General features: G+C 32.7%; 5 protein-coding genes across 5 annotated transcripts; 2 read left to right on the top strand and 3 right to left on the bottom strand.

Annotated features, from left to right (window-relative positions):
- Positions 1–1,077: 1,077 nt before the first annotated feature.
- On the bottom strand, positions 1,078–2,788 carry LOC110669623 (ethylene-responsive transcription factor ERF107). The gene has a single exon (XM_021831345.2). The coding sequence runs from the start codon at positions 1,984–1,986 to the stop codon at positions 1,261–1,263; it is 726 nt and encodes a 241-aa protein (XP_021687037.2). The 5' UTR covers positions 1,987–2,788; the 3' UTR covers positions 1,078–1,260.
- Positions 2,789–3,153: 365 nt separating this feature from the next.
- Positions 3,154–4,572, bottom strand: LOC110669624 (ethylene-responsive transcription factor ERF105). Its single transcript, XM_021831346.2, has one exon. The coding sequence runs from the start codon at positions 4,267–4,269 to the stop codon at positions 3,418–3,420; it is 852 nt and encodes a 283-aa protein (XP_021687038.2). The 5' UTR covers positions 4,270–4,572; the 3' UTR covers positions 3,154–3,417.
- A 5,016-nt stretch (positions 4,573–9,588) lies between these two features.
- LOC110669562 (ethylene-responsive transcription factor 2) lies at positions 9,589–10,581 on the top strand. Its single transcript, XM_021831275.2, has one exon. It carries the CDS (start codon positions 9,683–9,685, stop codon positions 10,430–10,432), a length of 750 nt encoding a protein of 249 aa, XP_021686967.2. The 5' UTR covers positions 9,589–9,682; the 3' UTR covers positions 10,433–10,581.
- A 2,388-nt stretch (positions 10,582–12,969) lies between these two features.
- Positions 12,970–13,884, top strand: LOC110669648 (oleosin Cor a 13-like). The gene is made up of 2 exons (XM_021831383.2): positions 12,970–13,325; positions 13,444–13,884. The coding sequence occupies exons 1-2, from the start codon at positions 13,042–13,044 to the stop codon at positions 13,577–13,579; spliced, it is 420 nt and encodes a 139-aa protein (XP_021687075.2). The 5' UTR covers positions 12,970–13,041; the 3' UTR covers positions 13,580–13,884.
- A 2,487-nt stretch (positions 13,885–16,371) lies between these two features.
- Positions 16,372–17,873, bottom strand: LOC110669685 (zinc finger CCCH domain-containing protein 54). Its single transcript, XM_021831451.2, has one exon. The coding sequence runs from the start codon at positions 17,265–17,267 to the stop codon at positions 16,551–16,553; it is 717 nt and encodes a 238-aa protein (XP_021687143.2). The 5' UTR covers positions 17,268–17,873; the 3' UTR covers positions 16,372–16,550.
- Positions 17,874–18,345: the final 472 nt, after the last annotated feature.

Raw genomic sequence — 18,345 nt, 5'->3', positions numbered from 1 at the left:
GGAGAAGGGTAAAGAAGAAAAAGAAAATGTCGGTCCGATTCGATCGGTCCGATTCGGTCCGGTTTGATTCAAGATACAAAATTTTAAATTTTTACTCTGTCTCGAGACCAAAAATGAAGTCCAAAAATTCCGAAAAAATTTCAGAAAACTCAGAAAAATTCGTAGACTCCAAATATATTTTTAGTTTTGCCACGTGGTTTTTAAATTAATTTTTAAAAATCATCTAAATTTATATTTTCGAAAAATCGAATCCGATTTTTAAAATCCGAAAAATCTCAAATAATTTCTTAAAATTTAAATAAAATTAAAATATCAATAATACTCATAAAATAATAAAATTTAAAATTTTTGGGGTATTATACTGTTCATTGGTTATTCTGCAACATTCTTAACCCCAACCCTTTTATGTCACCATCTGCCTGAAAAGCTATTATACCCTCCTTTTTAAGTTCTTTTACTACACGGCAAACTTATGACTTCAACTTGGGTCTTGCAAGTTGCACATAATTATTAGGCGAGGTCTAGCATTTTTGTTTTAAGTGAAACCATTATTAATAATCTAATTTATAGCTAATAGAAATAAAGTCAAGCGAAGAACAATAAAGTCAAGATTCAAGAATTGTCAAACTTTTCTTCTCCTTTCTAATAGAAAAACATTGAGATAGGTGAGAATTAAGGCACACATGCTTTAATTGTTTTGGAAAAGTCAGTTCATAGTTTGCTATGCTGGTAGACTTTGTGTGCTAGTTGGTCTGTTATTTTCAATTTAAATACGTAAATTATAAAATGAGCTAGACAATTCTAAAATACAAATTATATGACAAAATTTCTTTGAATTTTATTTATTATGAATAAAAATAAAAATATATAAGATTAGATTACACATATTATATCTTAAATTCAGAATAAATTTGATTTAAAAAAAAATTATATGTTATATAATTTTAATGTGCTTAGTTTAACTTAATTAATTAATTAAAATCATATAACTAATATATCAAGCTTGAATTCAAGTCTTCATTCTCCAATTTCCTCTTAACAAAATAGAAATTAATCCAATTCTTAAAAGTGGAGATATTGACACTAAAATGAGTTATTCATATTTCACAAACTTCTACGTTATCGAGTAAACACCCAAACATTGAAACTAATAATTCACATATTCCTTGTACATTTTGCATTGGTGTGCATCAGTGCACAAGCCAGGGAACTCAAGGTACTTCACCGTGGGGCGAGTGCTGAACTTTAGCCAATCATGTATTAACACGTTAGCAAAACCGGTTTTCCTGATAACGGTGACAGTTGCTCCTCATAAGATATTCCCTCCCCTTCAACGCAATCCAAATTCCAATTCGCCGATGACAATTCACCAGAATCCGTCGCCACTTCCGCTCTCTTCAGTTTCCTTCTCTTCCTGCCGGTTTGCTCTGGCGGATCAGCCAGTCCAGCCTCCAAAGGAAAATTCAGGATGGCTTTTCTTCCCCTCAATCTGAATGCAGCAGAGTCATAAGCTTTTGCAGCATCAACACCACTATCAAAGGTCCCTAACCAAACCCGAGTACCCTTCCGGTTCGGGTCACGGATCTCCGCTGCAAACTTGCCCCAAGGCCTTCTTCGTACACCTCTGTACTGCCTCTTCTCTTCTTCATCAATGGACTTGAGGTCCGACATGGGTTCTGGTGGTGGAGAATGGTTAACCAAACCAGGAGGCTCCGGAGATTTTAAGTCGACGAGCTCAGTTTTTGGTTGGAAATTGCAGGTTTCATGGGTAGATTGAATGGGGACAGATACAGGGGAGTTGGATTCTGAGGCGGATAGAGAATCGTGGTTCTCGAGTTTGATGGGTTGTAGAAAGTGGGAGGGAGTGGAGATATGGAAATCAAGATTATTGAAAAAGACGTCAGTGGAAGCGAAGTCTCCAAAAAGATGCTGTCTAATAAGCTCTAGAGCTGAGGATTCCTCTGGAGTAGCAGTTGGGGTTGCCATTGAACTCCAAGAAATGAGCCAAAATATGAATTGCGGAAGTGGAAGCGAGAAAGAACTAAATAAGGAAGTGGACTTATGAAACAGCTGATGCAAAAGTTAAATATCAAATTGGAGTGTATAGTGTCCAATTTCCGATCAAGCCAGTTGGTATCCATCAATTCACACGGTTTTAACCATGGTTTTGGATGGTCTTATCCATTCCCATTATTAATGGGGCAGTTTTAGTTTCAAGTTGCGCTAGCTGACCCCAAAAAAGACCATCAATCATTTAGCTTTATGCCACTAGATACAACCTCCGCAAGTTGTATTTCTAGGGCCTGGCATTTTACTGGTACCACAATCGACGCTGATTCATGCATGTAAATGAAACAGGTGCTACCTAGCTGCATGCGGTTGTGTCCTGGAGGTCCATTGCATCTAGTTTTGCCATATGGCCTCCAAAGGTTATTTTCTCTGAGACCCTCTCATTCCATGTAGAGTGACTATTGAATGAAGATCCGAGACAAAAAGCTCATTAAAAAAAAATGGAATGAACTTTTGCCAACAGAGTCGTTCATGCATCCTCTCAGTCTCAGTGTGTAGGATCTTTCAAGACACCGCTATTGCTACTGATAAGCACAGTTATTAACTAACTTTTTGTAAAGATTAATTGTCCCTACTTTAAGGGTTCAATAATTTCTTTACACTGCTGATGAGGGAAAATAGAGATGATTTTTCAATCCACTTGCAGGATCACATAACCCCACTATATCATCAAATCAAATTTATGTAGGTTTTTTATATGCAAACATTATTTTGCAGACCCAGAAACGGAATTTGCCGTTTTGAGTAAATTTTTGGCACGTCCATATAAAATGCCATACACTTGTTTGTTAAAATGCCTGTTCTAGTAGGCTTCTGATTTCTAACTTTAATTTGTGTGAAGCGACTGACTGATTAAACTCGTTACCAACACCTCATTTCAAAACTAGTGTTTTGATTTTTTTAAAATTATATATTTTTTTTTATCACAAAACTTCCATATTCAATTTTCTTTTTTATTCCTCCTTTCCATCAACAATTCCATTTATTCGTGGAAATTTTTATAAAAAAAATGAATTTAATTAATTTCTTCAAAAGAATAAAAGGCCTCAATTTAAAAGGGAAAAAGAAAAAAAAAACAAAAAATTGACACCATAAAATATTATATAAATTAAATCAAAGAACAAATACAATCTCGCAATCTTAATATTTTTCAACAAATCCAACGACTACTGGTTGTTGCTCCATAACACTCTACTTATACAACACATACAGATGATTACTATCCCTAAATTTCCTAATTTCTAGATCATCTGAGACTCTTAGCGCCATCAGATTTCTTTTTTTTTTTTTTTCCATATTTTATGCGTAAATACCCAAACAAACCGTTATCCCTCCCCTTCTGCTCTCTCACATAACCATGAGCCTTGAATATCCCATTGAATGGTGTGGGGATAACGGTGATAACGGCGGCACACTAAATATCCCCATCACTTCCCCATCCCAAAACCCCTTCCAACTCGACGGAGTTAAGGGATCCGTCGATTGAGCTGCCTTGCCTTCCCTTTCCGGCGAAGGATTTTCCGTCTTTATGACCTTATTATTGCTGCTTTGCAAGCTATCTGTCTCCTCAATCTTCCTTTTCTTGGAAGAACTATTGTTATTATTACTACACTCACTATTATCATCTGTCAATTCAGATTCCTGCTGGGTATTATTGGAATCGGAATCCCCAACTTCAAGAGGGAAATTCAATATTGCCTTGCTTCCACGCAATCTAAAGGCAGCATTATCATAAGCTTTTGCAGCTTCTATGGCGGTATCAAATGTCCCGAGCCATACACGAGCTCCTTTCTTATTAGGATCTCGAATCTCCGCTGCATATTTCCCCCACGGCCTACGCCGGACTCCTCTGTAATGCTTTTCTCCACTAGAATGATCAGTTGCAGCTACTGATACCGCTACCGGCTTCTGCGGTGGGATAGCCTTCAAGGTTGCTGGAGGGGGTATTGATATGTTACTCATGGCTGGTTTCCTCTGGCTCAGAGTAGAAGATCTGAGTGTATTGTTGGAGTTTTGAACCAGCTGAGGCTTATTGAATTCCATCTTGTGTGGTTGCTGTGGAATCAAACAATCAAATTCTTGGGATTCAGTTTTAAAGAAGATGGAAGCATCAAGATTGAAGTTATCCATGGAAGCGAAGTCAGTGAGGAGGTGTTGCCTAATAAGCTCTAAAGTTGAAGCTTCGTCAGGAGAAGCCATGATAGAAATTAGTCTCTGTTTGGAAAGACCCTGAAAGGGGTGTTGAGAAAATCGAAAATTCAGAGAAGGGATAAGAAGAATTTGAGTGGAATAGAAAGAGTGAGGCGAATATATATATAAGGGAAGAATAATGGTGGGAGGTAGAGTTTCGTGTGAGGTTCGCGGGCGGTGTGACGAAGCATCCGTAGTGGAAAAATTAGAGTATTGACGTCGTGGGTCTTCGATTGCGCCTCTTTTTATCGTATTTAGTGGATTTTTTTAAATGTAATAGTGGGAGCCCATACTCCTTTCTTTAAGTTAAACCATGCTTCCAGGCTCCTTCGGGCGAAACGTTTAGCATTGTATTATGCTCAATTGCTCATCAACCTATCTTCATAATTAAGATTTTTAATTTTAACTTTGTTCTGTTTTAAATAATATTTAAAAAATAAAATAAAATAAAATAAAAAACTAATTAATGTTACGTGTGCGTATTGTACATAAAAAGATCTGATAAGACAAGCAAGGTGATTAATGTAATTTCCCCAAGTGTAGCGTTGCAGGTGAATATTCAATTGTATAATCAGCGAATGATTTTTGTTGATTGAAATTTACAAAATTATAATTTGGAGTAAATTAATATAGTCAATAATAAATAATTCTGTAATTTTGACGAGAAAATAAAATATTTAAGGTTTTCCACAATGAAGGGTGACTTCAACATTTATGGTCTTGACGCAAAAAATATGGATTCCATTGACAGAAAATGAAGAATATTACTAAAAGTCATATCTCTCAGGCCTCACCCTCATGATAATAACCTCATTTACTCATAAATTTCTTACATTACATGCATCTAGCTCCGTATCTGGTTTTAAATAAATAAATAAATAATTGTACCTTCAAACCTTCCAAGTCCAACATATTGACTCTTTGACTTACACTGTTTCCAAAATTGCCTCCATTCCTTTTTTCGTTTCTTCGCCTATCGTCCGGAATCAAGAAAGAATACCAAATGGAATTGGGCTTCATCTTTCATTCATGATATATATCCTTAATATCTGTTATTTTTTCTGCCGACAACAAGAAGTTTAACATAATATATATCAAGTCATCTTTATCTCAAAGAAAAATAGACGCCTAATTGATAAGATCAGGAGTCATGATCATATTGAATTAAACATAAATGAAGATCTGTCTCTATCTAGCTAATATATGCTTAAGGCTCCCGGCTGCTAATATTTTAATGTTAGAATGATGATAAGTACGTATAACTAGTATATGCATATAGAGATAATTTAATTAAGGATCGAATTTAACTTTTGAAATCTCCAAGTTTAATTCACACTCAAATTTGTTGACAAAATTAAGTGAAGCAAAATTAAATTTGTTGACGAAATTAAGTGAAGCAAAATTAACCCCATGTATTGAAAAGAAGATATTAATTGTGCGACAGAAGAATTTTGAATCAATAAGATCAAAATCTGCAACTCTCCAGACGCAGTTTCAAAAGACCATGTGGTTTGAAATTTGACTTTTGAAAACAGGCCACTTTTCTAACAGTTAAGTGTCCTAATTCATTTGGAAGGGACGTGTATCAAAAGTTAAAAGCTTTAAACGAACTTACCTTGCTGCTGGCTGCTGGCTGCCTGGCAGATTGAATCCACTTGCACTCTCTTTATCATCAACTTGTGCGTTAGCCCCCGCAAGTGTCCAATTTCGGCTAGCTGTGGGTCCTGCCTGTCTTTGATGTAGAATAAATGTGGCTCCCTTTTGGGTATGCTTTTTATTTAATTGCCTTTGGTGAGTCTTTGATCCTTTTTTTTCATTCGTCGACAATGAATCATTGCTTATAAATATTATAAACAACTCCCCTTGATTACGATGGGTTGACATTGTGGATCATACTCATTCCAATGGATATCACTCTTAATTATTTTATTTTATTTTTAATATATTAAAAAAAAAATACACACACGAGATCACACGAGTATATGCAAATGGAAATGTAATCTTTTTTTCGGCGCTGTTCTACATATACACATGAAAATATGATTTGAAATTATTGATTATCTATATAATAAGACAATTTATTTTATATTTTTTATTCAAATTGTTGCTCCATTAACATTAATAATATATTTTAAGGCCGTGCTACTTAACAAATATTTTAAAATAATAATGGTTATGGAAAATTTTACATCGTAAAAGCATTTTAAATATAACTTTTTAGATTTAATTATCAATAAATTAAATTTGTAGTCATATTTCTCTGCTGAGGAAAATCTCTAGCACCAGCATATATAAAAAGAAAATTGGGGGAAAAAAAAAAGTAGAGAAAGGCCATGAATTTAATTAAGCATGATTATGAGATGGTCTGGGGTTGGCAACTTATGCAACCCCAATTATAGAGGCCCAATTTTTTTACCCCACTCACAGGTGAGTCGGCATTAGGCCACGTGAGAAACGACAATCTGCCAGCTCTACACGAAGTCTATTTATTGTCTAACAACAAATAGCACTTACATGGCGTTTGATTTAGTTAGTGATTTTTAATTTTTTAGTTAAAATATATATATTTTTTTTAATTTATGAGTTAAATTAAAAATAATTAATTAATTATTTAAAAATAATTTTTATAGAATAATTTGATTTTTTGATTAAAATATAGTTAAAAGTAATTTAATTTATTAAAATTGTTAAAAAATGTATAATTACACGTTATAGTTGTTGAAACAAGGATTATATTGATATTTTTAAAAATTATAATATTTTACTATATTAAAAAATAATTTTAAAATAAATAAATAAATTATAAGTAAAGTATTTTTATTTATAATTTTTAACTTATTTAAAATTATTTTTTTATCTTATAAGTTAAATTAAATATTAATTTATTTATTACTTTTTATTTATAAATACATTTAATTAACTTATAAATTAAGTCCGCTCTTAATTTTATAATATTCTTGTTGAATTATATTTAATCTTTGATTTAGATTGTGATTATGAGGAAAAAAATTAATTTCCTTAAAAGCATATTATTTTAGAAATTATTAAAGTATAATTTAATCAAACTATTTATTTATTTTAGAATTTTATAATGAAAATATATTAAATTTAATTTTAAACTAATTATCTTTAATATATTTTTAATTAATATATTGAAAATTGTGTTTTTTCTTGGCAATAATTCTAATAAAAATATCAAATAAATCCTTATAAAATTGCGTAATTAATGCTACTAATTTTCATATTGTCCAGTATGCATAATAACAAAAATTTGAGAGATTTCAATTCACAACACCAACGTATCCATTCAAAACTCCTTGATTATTTGCATGTTTCATGTCTAATATTACGAAATGTTTCATTTTGGAGACTAATTGGGTTTCAATGTTTGCATGCAACGTACATCGATTTGATTTTTATGTTCCAATTTCACTATAATTTTCAATTTTCTCATGTCATTTTCTTGCAGCTTTTGCTTTTCTCTCATCTGAGTTTTCATTTAAAAAGTTTGCATTGTTAACCCATGAGCAGTTCTCTGATCTTAAAATCTTCGCACCATTTAACATTCTAAGCTGAATGCAAGCTAATCTGCAAGACGACAATGATATCACTAGCCTATGATATTCTTGCGCCCTTTAATAGCTTTTCTAAAATTAATTTGATTCTTTTATAGTTTTATTTGTATAAGTTTAATTGTTGCCAGTTATTTTTATACTTTTTTAAAATTTTTAATTATTCAATAATATTTGTTACAATAATACTTTTTTATAATTTTATTTGTATAAGTTTAATTTGAAATTATTAGGTTAACTCAGTACCATAAATATTATTTTTTTAATATTTTAAATATATCTAATAATTAGCTAAGTTTGATTGCTGCAATTGCCCGTCATTTCAGTCAAACCCAACGACTATATACTTTGGAAGTTGAAATTCCAGTTCAAACTTTTGAATCTTTGGCCATTAATAGTACATGCTCTCTCTTTAACACTGTCCTTGCTCAATTCCCTAATTTTATTTATCTTTATATATATATATATATATATATATATATATATATATATATATATATATATATATATATATATATGTGTGAATCAATATTTTATGTTGGATAATATTTAAATTTAGTAGAATGTATTTAAAAATTTTAATATGCCTGATAAGTAATATAGAAAATATTATTTTTAAAATTGCTTACAGAAAATAATTTAATTTTGATGTATATAAAATAATCAAAAAATATTTTTAGTTATAAAAAAAAAATATTTTTTTGAATTATTAATTAATATTCCCTTCCAAAAACTTGCTTCCGAAATTGAGTTTGTTGAAACAGTAGAATCCACATCGCATGTCGTTTTAGTATTTTCATATTTTGGGATGGAAACATGTGGTCTACGGGTTTGGCTTGCTACAATTCGAAGAAAGTAAGGCCGTGCATAGTTCTGGTTTCGCATTATATCCAATCAAATTTATTTTAATATTTTAATTATTTATTAATAATTAAGTTAAAATTATATTAAAATTAAATTAATAATTAAATTTATATATATATTTTATTATTTTTTAATATATTATATACTTTCAATATATATATAAACTAAATATAACTTAATATTATATTTTATTTATTTATATTTTATTAATAATTTTAATTATAACTACATTAAATTATCTTAAAATTCTTAAACATAAATATATTATTATATTATATTATATTATATATTAATTCATAATTATATTTATATTTTATAATTAAATATTACATAATAAATAATTAAAGTATATATTATATAATATATTATTATATTATACAATATATTTAATCTTAAATCACTTATATACCTTATAATTAAAAATTATATAATTTAAAATAATTAAAAGATATATTATATATTAATAATTAAATTTAAAATTTATGACTTTTAAAAAAATAATTATATAAAATTATTTTTAAAATTAAAAATTAAATTAAAAATAAAAAAATTAATAATTATAATAAATTAAAAAAAATTAAATTAAAATTTTGATTCGATTTTAAATCGAATCAAAATCACGTATCCTTGTTCCCTATTAATTAGTGACACCTTGCCCAGCTAGATGCACATGAGAATCATATTCTAATAAATGAACTCGCATATTATTTTAATAAATGATGAAGCTGGTGACGTCAGTTTCCTCACAATATCATCATCAAGCACCACGCGACAGCTGCTTCGTTTCTCCATTTGCCCACTTGTGACTTGAAGTTGCATTGAAACTACAAAAATACCCTCCATTTCCAGATTTACATATGTATATATATATATACACATACCCATCTTCAAATTCCATCTTATCCACATCAAAACATACTTTAATTTGATCCCTCTCGATCTCTTCTCAATTTCTATCTCTATCTCTCCTAGAACTTACACAAAATATGAATGATTCTAATCCGTTTCATCAATATTCTCGAACTTCAAGTTACAATACTCTTATTCCTTGCTTAACTGAAAACTGGGGTGACTTGCCCTTAAAAGTCGACGATTCGGAAGATATGCTCGTTTACAACATCCTCCGGGATGCCGTTTCTTCTGGATGGTCTCCCTTTGATTTCACCATCTCCACCTCCACCACTCAACCAGTAACAACAACCATTAAACCTGAGCCCATGGATGATTTGGACCTTACCGCTCTGGTTCACCCTCAAGAAGCTGCATCAACTATAGCATTGCTTGAGACTTCTATTCTTGAAAATACACCTCAAGCCATTCGTTTAGCTAAAACCCATAATAAGAAGGTGTCCAGAGGAAAGCATTACAGGGGAGTCAGGCAGCGACCTTGGGGAAAGTACGCCGCCGAGATACGAGATCCGGCTAAAAATGGCGCCAGAGTATGGCTCGGCACCTACGAGACGGCTGAGGAAGCCGCTTTGGCTTACGATAGAGCAGCTTTTAGAATGCGCGGCTCAAGGGCTATGCTCAATTTTCCACATAGGATTGGCTCCAATGAACCAGAGCCGGTCAGAATCACTGCGAAGCGTCGTGAACCGGAGTTGGAGATGGCTGTGTCTTCTAAGAGGAGAAAAAGGTCGGTGGCTAATCAAGCTGAGATGGGAAGGGAGAGAGGATACGGCGTAGTGCACCAAATTGGGCTGATGCCAGTTGGCGAGCAATTATTGGTTAGTTAATATTGAGTTGGAGACATTGACCTACACGTCGTCATCGCGTGGTGGGAAAGGCCCGAACGAGCCTATGAGTGTTTGATTGTGTCGTTGTGTGACTTTTGTACAGAATGAGTTTTTTGAGTAATAAACTTGACCACCAATTTTACTGCTAATTGTTTTTATTGAGCTTATTAAACAAAAGGAATCCATATGAAAGGAATAAAATATTAAAGCATGGAGTATGCATACTCTTTTCTCCACAAATAAATCAGATATTTTCTCTCATATTGCTCTCAGAGTCGTCAATTTTAATGGAGTTTTTGCTAAGATATATTTATTATTTTACTTGTTAAAAAAAATTGGTGTTTCTTTTTTTCTTTTTACTCCTTTGAATTCTATTTGAAAATATCTAATTAGTAAAATAAATTATTGTGAATTTCTCGTCACATTTATATATATGATCCATCATTATAAAATTAAATATTGATTAATTAATTATATTGCTTTACTGGTCACACGGGATCACAAGGTCGGCTTTCCTGTTTCTGTTTGTCTTCACATCACCTTTTGTTCATTTCTTAATTTGAAAAAATAGTACTCAGCCATCTCTTTTCTTTCTAATTTCTACCTAACATCCATTGATTGTAGATGCTATTAAATTATCCTTTTTTATTTTATATTTTAGTAATTGGAGTATTGATTCTTTTGGCTTCTTTTTCTTTTAATTATTTTTCAATATAATGAATTTAAATATTTTATAATTTATTCTAATTAATTGATGTATCAGAATTATTGTATTAAGTCTAAAGGTCTGTTTGAATGAGAATGAGGGGAGGTAAATAAAGATAACGAGTGATAAGTAATTATTTTATTTTTATTTGGGAAGATGTAAGTTAATGGAGAGTAAGAGTGAGTAAGGGTAAGTCTTACCCTCCCTTATCCCTCAAATTTTAATTTTTTTATACTCTAATTTAGAATGTAAATTTACTCAAAAGCTAATTTAAGAGAAAAAAATTTGCTTAAGTCTTGTATATATACAGAATAAAAATTTTATCCCAAATCAATGTCAAACAAAATATATATATACACACACATGCAACTACAACTAATAAGACTAGTATTGTTTGGGATAATTTGCTAATTAATTAAGATTGCTTATTGCAGTTAAACGTTTTTTTTATGCATTAATATTTTTTTAAAGGATGTAAAATCAACAAATAGTTTTGCTGTTGAGGATTTATTAGGAGAGATTTGTTGCAAGTGAAAGGAATGAAATTGACAAATATGAAAAGAATAAACTTCAGAGGTGTGTTTCACACATTCAGTTCTATAACTTAAACTTTCAATGGATTAGTCTTTCTTTTTTACTGCTACTGCTCAAAAATTGACCTCTTAACCTTACGCTTTGGTGGTTGACTTGGGATTACATTGATCACAAAAGGCCAAAAAAAAAAGGACAAAATTAAATAAATAAAATGAGAGAAATCCTCGGTATAATTAATTAATTAATTAATTAATTCCAATCCCCAATTGCTTCTCCCTATGAATTATTTTTAATTTTATATTCTAGTCTTCAGCGACATTTATTAGAACGTGGAAAGGATAATAAAAATTTATTTTTCTTCACTTTAATGATTATCATGTGAGCCATGATGTAAAAAGGAAAGTAGCCAATAATAATTCTACTAGTTGTGTATCCAACTTTCTAATTACAGCGTTATTTTAGTAGGGATAGTTTTACTTAGTTTCTTCCTGTTCCAATTATTTAAAACACGTCATTGAAAAAAAATACTAAGCTCTGAAATTCTTTGTTTAGGTTACTTTGAATTCTACACCAGGTGGTTGGGTTACTTTTGAATTATGATGATAGCGTCCTTAATTGATATTGCCTAATACTCTGAAATTCTTTGTTTAATTATGAGGATAGGACTTCCCAAGTGAAATTCTTTGTTTAATAGATATTGATTTTTCGGATCATTTTTCCTAAATTTTGAACCTCAATCAGAATGTAATCAATCAAACTAAAATTAAAGCATGAAAAAGTTCACTTCTCATGGAAAACAAGCAATGCGGAAGCTATTTTCCTGCAAACGGGACAAGCGGACATAGTTTAGTTCTCTTGACGAGACTGGGTTGAGCATGGCTGAGTCCGACTCGGGAAAAGTAAGGATTTGGGCTTTACAAATTAGGGGTTGGACTTAAAAAAACTTTTTTTGGATACTTTTTTAGAGTCAGGGTTGACGAGAATTTACAAGGCCTTGGGCTGGACTTAGAATAAAAATCTGAAAGACTGGTCACGTAGCCTATTTACATTTGTTTCGTTTCAAGGTTATATTTTTAGGTTTCCAGAAAATATGATCAATTCGTATGGAAAATGAATCTCTCTGATGCTCTTATCATCTTCGTTTCAACAACCTCAAATTCGACAAAAACAAACGTGTCCTAGAATTCCACCGCTTCATCGCATGCAACCCTTGCATGACAGCCTCCTTAACACGTGCCTCCTCTCTTCTTAACACGTGCTATCCTTCTTGGGACCCATCCTCTCTATAAATCACGTACACTGTCTCTCACTAACCTTCGTCATCTACAACAAACTCACCGCTGCATATCAGTCACTGATTTTTACATCAATGGCAGAGCAGCAACAGTCACAGCAGGGGGTCCAGCTGCCACCGCGCTCCCACCAGGTGGTGAAGGCTGCAACTGCGGCCACTGCTGGCGGATCCCTCCTACTTCTCTCTGGCTTGATCCTTGTTGGGACGGTCATTGCACTCACCGTAGCTACTCCATTGCTGGTCATTTGCAGCCCCGTTCTTGTCCCTGCAGTTATCGCAGTTGGTCTCATAATAACGGGGTTCCTGACATCTGGTGGTTTCGGCGTTGCAGCAATCTCCATCTTGTCATGGATCTATAGGTATACATTTTCTTCAGTTTCTTTTAATTTGTGGCCCTATAAAAGACCTACTTTTTGTTCGTAATTGATTATTTTATTTATTTATTATTATTTTTTTTTTTTAAATGGACGATTGCAGGTATGTCACTGGGAAGAAGCCACCAGGTGCAGAAAGTCTAGACCAGGCGCGCATGAAGCTGACGGGCAAGGCGCGAGAAATTAAGGACAGGGCCGAGCAGTTTGGACAGCACGCAACTGGTCAACAGACTTCTTAGAAGTGTCGCCACATCTCATCTCTCCCTGCTTGATGGAGAAAGATTCATATGGATAGTCAAAGATTAGCAAGGGTGGAGATACATAAAATGGCTTTGATATGTATGAGTCGTAATTAATTCTATTTCCAGTTAAGGCCATTGCTTGTTTAGTGTTCTTTTTCGCTTTTGGGTTACACTTCTTGTGGATGGATCTTTTGTGAGTGCTTTAAAATAATTTCTTGTCTGAATCTGTGTGGATCTTTGTAATGAAGTCTTATTTCTTGTTTTATGTAGTAATCAATTGATTTGGATTTTAGTTTGTTCTACATCGGAGTTCTTGTGTTAGGTCCATTTGGAGATTAGATGGATCTATTTGTAATTTGCTGTCATAGCTCAAATGATTAATTGTAGAGGCGACGTGTGGGTTGGTGGCAACTTATTAGGGGCGCAGTGCGTTAATAATTAGACAGGTGTTGAAGTGCATGGCAGTGGCGCCTATAAATGCCACTGGCAACGTGCATTGCTTCTCGACGACCAAATAAGGTGAAATTGTTGAAATTTATTATGTCCCATTCTCTCCCTCGTGTGTGAGTGGGTGGCTTTTGAGATTTTTGATGGATAGTTCTTTTATGTTTTGACACAAACTATGATGGATGAAGGATACATTAGAATTTTCATGGCCGTTCGTTTGCAGGAAGATCTCCCTTATATATAGGATTTTTTAGCTAGGAATCATTTTCTTATAAGCAATTTAGACATTGATGCACATTAATAAAACAAAATTTAAATTATAATTATGGATTTAAGTTTCAAAATTTTAAAGCATTTACATTATATAAATTAAAAGATTTGAATTCTATATATATATTTTCTGTTAGATAACTTTATTATTATTACATAAAAAAAGTAATATTGACATTTTAACATTTAAAATAAATAATATGAAAAAGAATAAAGTGTTGTAAAGAATTATAAATAGAAGTTTTTTTAAAACTCGAAATGCTTATTCTTAGTATTTTAAAAAATATTTTTAAAACTTAATTTTTAAAAGCTAGTGTTCGATAAGTAATTAGAATATATACTCTTAATATAGACTGGGCTAAATCAACATATATATGGGATGCAATTCTATCAAGCATATATATATATATATATATATATATATTAATGTGACAGTATAATGTTGTTTCTGATCAGGGCGGACCCCCTACCCTTTTTTTTAATAAGTTAAGAGAGTATTAAAAAATAATAGTATTTTTAATAATATGAAAAATAGGTTTCATGTGCATAATGACTATGATTGGCTCTCAACTCTCATTCTTATAACTAATTTATTTACATTACATTCAAATTTTCACCTTATTCATAATCTACAATTTCTTTTATACACATTCTTATTTTCATTTAGACAATGCACGAACTATATATTTTTAGGGATAATCTCAAGAAAATCTTAAATTTTGAAGATTTTAATAATTTTATCCTTTTTTAATAATTTTAACTTTTTTTTTTAATAAAAATATTCTGAACTTTCAATTTTTTTTCTACAATTCTATCTTTGCTATGTCACGTTAGCATAAAAAAAGGTCAAAAAAATTTTAAATTTTGTTTTTTTTCCATAATTGCACTCTAAATTAGTTTTTTTAAATTATATTCAGAATTTTACTACCATAGTTAGTTGCCCCAATTCAAATCAACACTTTTAATCTCAAATTGATACTAATTTAATTTAATTTATAATAAAAAAAAATCATTGCTAATAAAACTTTTATCACTTCCACCACTTCATCATCTTATTCATCATCTTAACAAGGTGATGTTCACCTTTGCCCAATTCAACTCTACCTTTATGAAAATTCAACCTCACTTTCCATCAACTTCCTCTCTCAATAACTCAATTAGACCCATCTTATCAATTATAATTTATTTTATTATAAACAAGGTTTAATTAGTTTTAATTATGTACCTATTAATTGTTCAAAAAGCCTCGCATATTCACTTTTATATGACATATAATTTTATTGGATGATCTTTACAATGAGAACTTTATATTTTATTAATTAAAAAAAAAAAGATAATTTCCAGAAATAAAGGCTCTCATCTTGCAATTAAAAGAATTTGTTAATTAGATAAAAATATCATCCTAAAAGCCTAAATGTTAGAGAAAATATATATAAGAATATAGAAGGCTTATATACGAATTGGGTTTAGTTAAGTACATACAAGCGTCAATCCAAAAGGTGGGTGGCCCAATCCATATCCATACAGAGACCTAATGTAGGAAATTCACATATGGCAATAAAAATCTTAATTGCTGCCTTTCTGAACCAGGTCTGCAGCATAGCGATGGATCTACTTAATCACCAGCGAGTGGTTATCTTATGTGATGTCCATCCATCTTTTGCAAATCATGAACCTTTTGGAATTGCACTCGTTGGATGTACCCAGCTGCTTTGTTGGAAACAGTCTCTGTACGTGGAGCACAATAGTGCTGGAGGTGGTTTTTGGTTTCATGAGCTTGCCATTGGGCTTTGATCGATATACACAGCGAATCCTGCATATTCTTCTCATTTCCGAATCTGTTTATGGCTCTTAGCTTCAGAAGGTATTGAGGCGTTCGATGATCACTAATCACCATTCACCACCAGGCGTGAAACTAGTTTTAAGCAGGATCTGATGTGCCAGACATCTATGTTAGCTAGCTTGTGATACTTATATCATGTGCACTCCTTGTCTTTTTTATTTGAAATCCATCGATTGAGGTTATGGCAAGTTTACTCTCAAATAGAACTTTTACTTAGTACACTCCAACAGAAAAAATAATAACCAACAACTCAATTTCAAAAACTCACAAATAAACAATTTTCACACAAAAAAAATTAAAACGTACGTAATTAATTACTTAATAAAAAAAAAAACATATATATTTGCTGCCTCCACAACTTCATATCTTTAAAAATGTACAAAAAATAACTCTCTTTGATGAGCATTTTCACTGCACCAACTCAGAAATCCAATCAAGCTGAGGCAAATCAGCGTCTAATTCATCAATTCCACCGCTCTTCTTCTTCTTCTTCCTCTCATCATCCCTAATCGTCAATTTCCTCCAACTACTCAACAACTCTGAAACCCCTTCAAAACAGCTCCCTCCATCTATCCTAACGGGTGACGACGTGGCACCCTCTTCACTGCCTGATCCAATCCCAAACACCCCATCTCCACCGTTCATCCTCGCCCTGTACACAAAAGGACACGCATATTTCTTTTCGGACCGGAGCTGATCCGGGGTGTGAGCAAAGAAACAAACCTTACGTTGGCAAAAACGCCCCGCATTGCATGCACGTGTACGGTAGCGTGCAGGGTGCAGCCAGTACTCGAAAACCCCGTGTGCGTATTCGCATGCGTCACCCCTGTGGCACTTCCCGTTGCGGAACCCAGGGCAGGCGATTGCCGCATATGGCACCTTCCCGGGGTCCCTACGAGTCGCCTTCTCTCCTCGGTGAGCGTAGGGACACTCCGTCCAGTCGTGGCTGCGGGTCCTCGTGCACCGCTTGATCTTGTAGGCGTACATGCGGAATTCATCGGAGCCGTAGATGGCGTTGTGGATGTTATCGTATTGAGAAGAAGGGTTTACCTTTATACCTGAAAATGCATAGTCGCTGAAATCGTAGAAATTGTTGTAATTTGTGGCATTGAATCCTGTCAACATTCTCTTAATCTTGATGTATAATAAAGGTTTATGAAGGGCAAGGGATGATCTGATTGTACAAATTGCATGCACGTGCAAATTAAGGCTAGGGTTTATACTTTATATGCAGAAGCAGAAAGGAGACAGCTCTATACTTCCTATATCATGTATCTTCAAAGGGAATACTGAATATATTTACACTATAATTAAACATAAACTAGAGAAGCAATCTGATCAAGATGGGGATGAAAATCTTGATTTTGAGCTTGAATTTCTTCATAGCTTGATAAAGACAGAAAGAGGAGGGATTGAATTGATTTAAGAAAGAAGCTGAAGAGGAATAATTGAAGAGCAGGAATACATGAAGAAAGCTAAAAGGAGGAGAAAATAGATCAACATATAGAAACAGAAGAAAGCAAGGAGGGGTTTTCGAGCATAGAAGTGATGAGAAAAGAACAGGCTAAAGGTGACATTTATAGAACAATAATGGAGTGAAGTGAACTCTCTCCTTGAGTTAAAAGCCAACCATCATGAGTTACATTTTGAACTCCACACTGACCCTTCATATAACGGTAACGGACGTCCTATGGTGTGACCTGAAAGGGAGGTAGGGCTTCTCTTCTGTGCAGCCATTGTGTCAAACAGATGCTAGCAGAAAGAGATTCTGCTCCAGCCAAGAACTATAAATGTGCCTTTTCTTGTTGGCCAATTTTAGCAAGGTATTGCCTACATTTATTTATTCTTTTTTCCGTTTTAATTCATGTGTGAACAAGCATGCTTTCTTTAATTAATTTATAACATTGAATTAATGGATGTTTACAATTCAATTGAATAATATGATCGATCATAATTTTTTTCCTGTCAAATGATTGTTTTATACAATTAAAAGTATCTTCATCATCATCATCAACCTTTTCTTATTATATTTGGTGAGTGCAGAGAATCCAGGCCCAGTCCTTAAAAACAAACGGAAGGCAGAGTACGAGACAGAGAAAACGGAGGCGTCAGAATTCCAACGGCGACGGAGCGGAGGTGTAAGAAGATAGGTTAAAAGTGGCAGAAAGGGTGCATGGGGAAACACACGTTTAGGTGATAAGTG

Source organism: Hevea brasiliensis, chromosome 13 (assembly GCF_030052815.1).
Source record: "Hevea brasiliensis isolate MT/VB/25A 57/8 chromosome 13, ASM3005281v1, whole genome shotgun sequence".
NCBI classification, from domain to species: domain Eukaryota; kingdom Viridiplantae; phylum Streptophyta; class Magnoliopsida; order Malpighiales; family Euphorbiaceae; genus Hevea; species Hevea brasiliensis.
The sequence above is the reverse complement of the archived record's forward strand: the minus strand, read 5'-3'. Positions and strand labels throughout refer to the sequence as shown.

What these genes read in the sequence shown, in the direction of transcription:
- LOC110669623 (XM_021831345.2), bottom strand. Translation starts at nt 1,986, where the DNA reads ATGGCAACCCCAACTGCTACTCCAGAGGAATCCTCAGCTCTAGAGCTT.
- LOC110669624 (XM_021831346.2), bottom strand. Translation starts at nt 4,269, where the DNA reads ATGGCTTCTCCTGACGAAGCTTCAACTTTAGAGCTTATTAGGCAACAC.
- LOC110669562 (XM_021831275.2), top strand. Translation starts at nt 9,683, where the DNA reads ATGAATGATTCTAATCCGTTTCATCAATATTCTCGAACTTCAAGTTAC.
- LOC110669648 (XM_021831383.2), top strand. Translation starts at nt 13,042, where the DNA reads ATGGCAGAGCAGCAACAGTCACAGCAGGGGGTCCAGCTGCCACCGCGC. An exon ending in ATCTTGTCATGGATCTATAG is followed by an intron (nt 13,326 to 13,443) that starts GTATACATTTTC and finishes GGACGATTGCAG; the next exon opens with GTATGTCACTGGGAAGAAGC.
- LOC110669685 (XM_021831451.2), bottom strand. Translation starts at nt 17,267, where the DNA reads ATGTTGACAGGATTCAATGCCACAAATTACAACAATTTCTACGATTTC.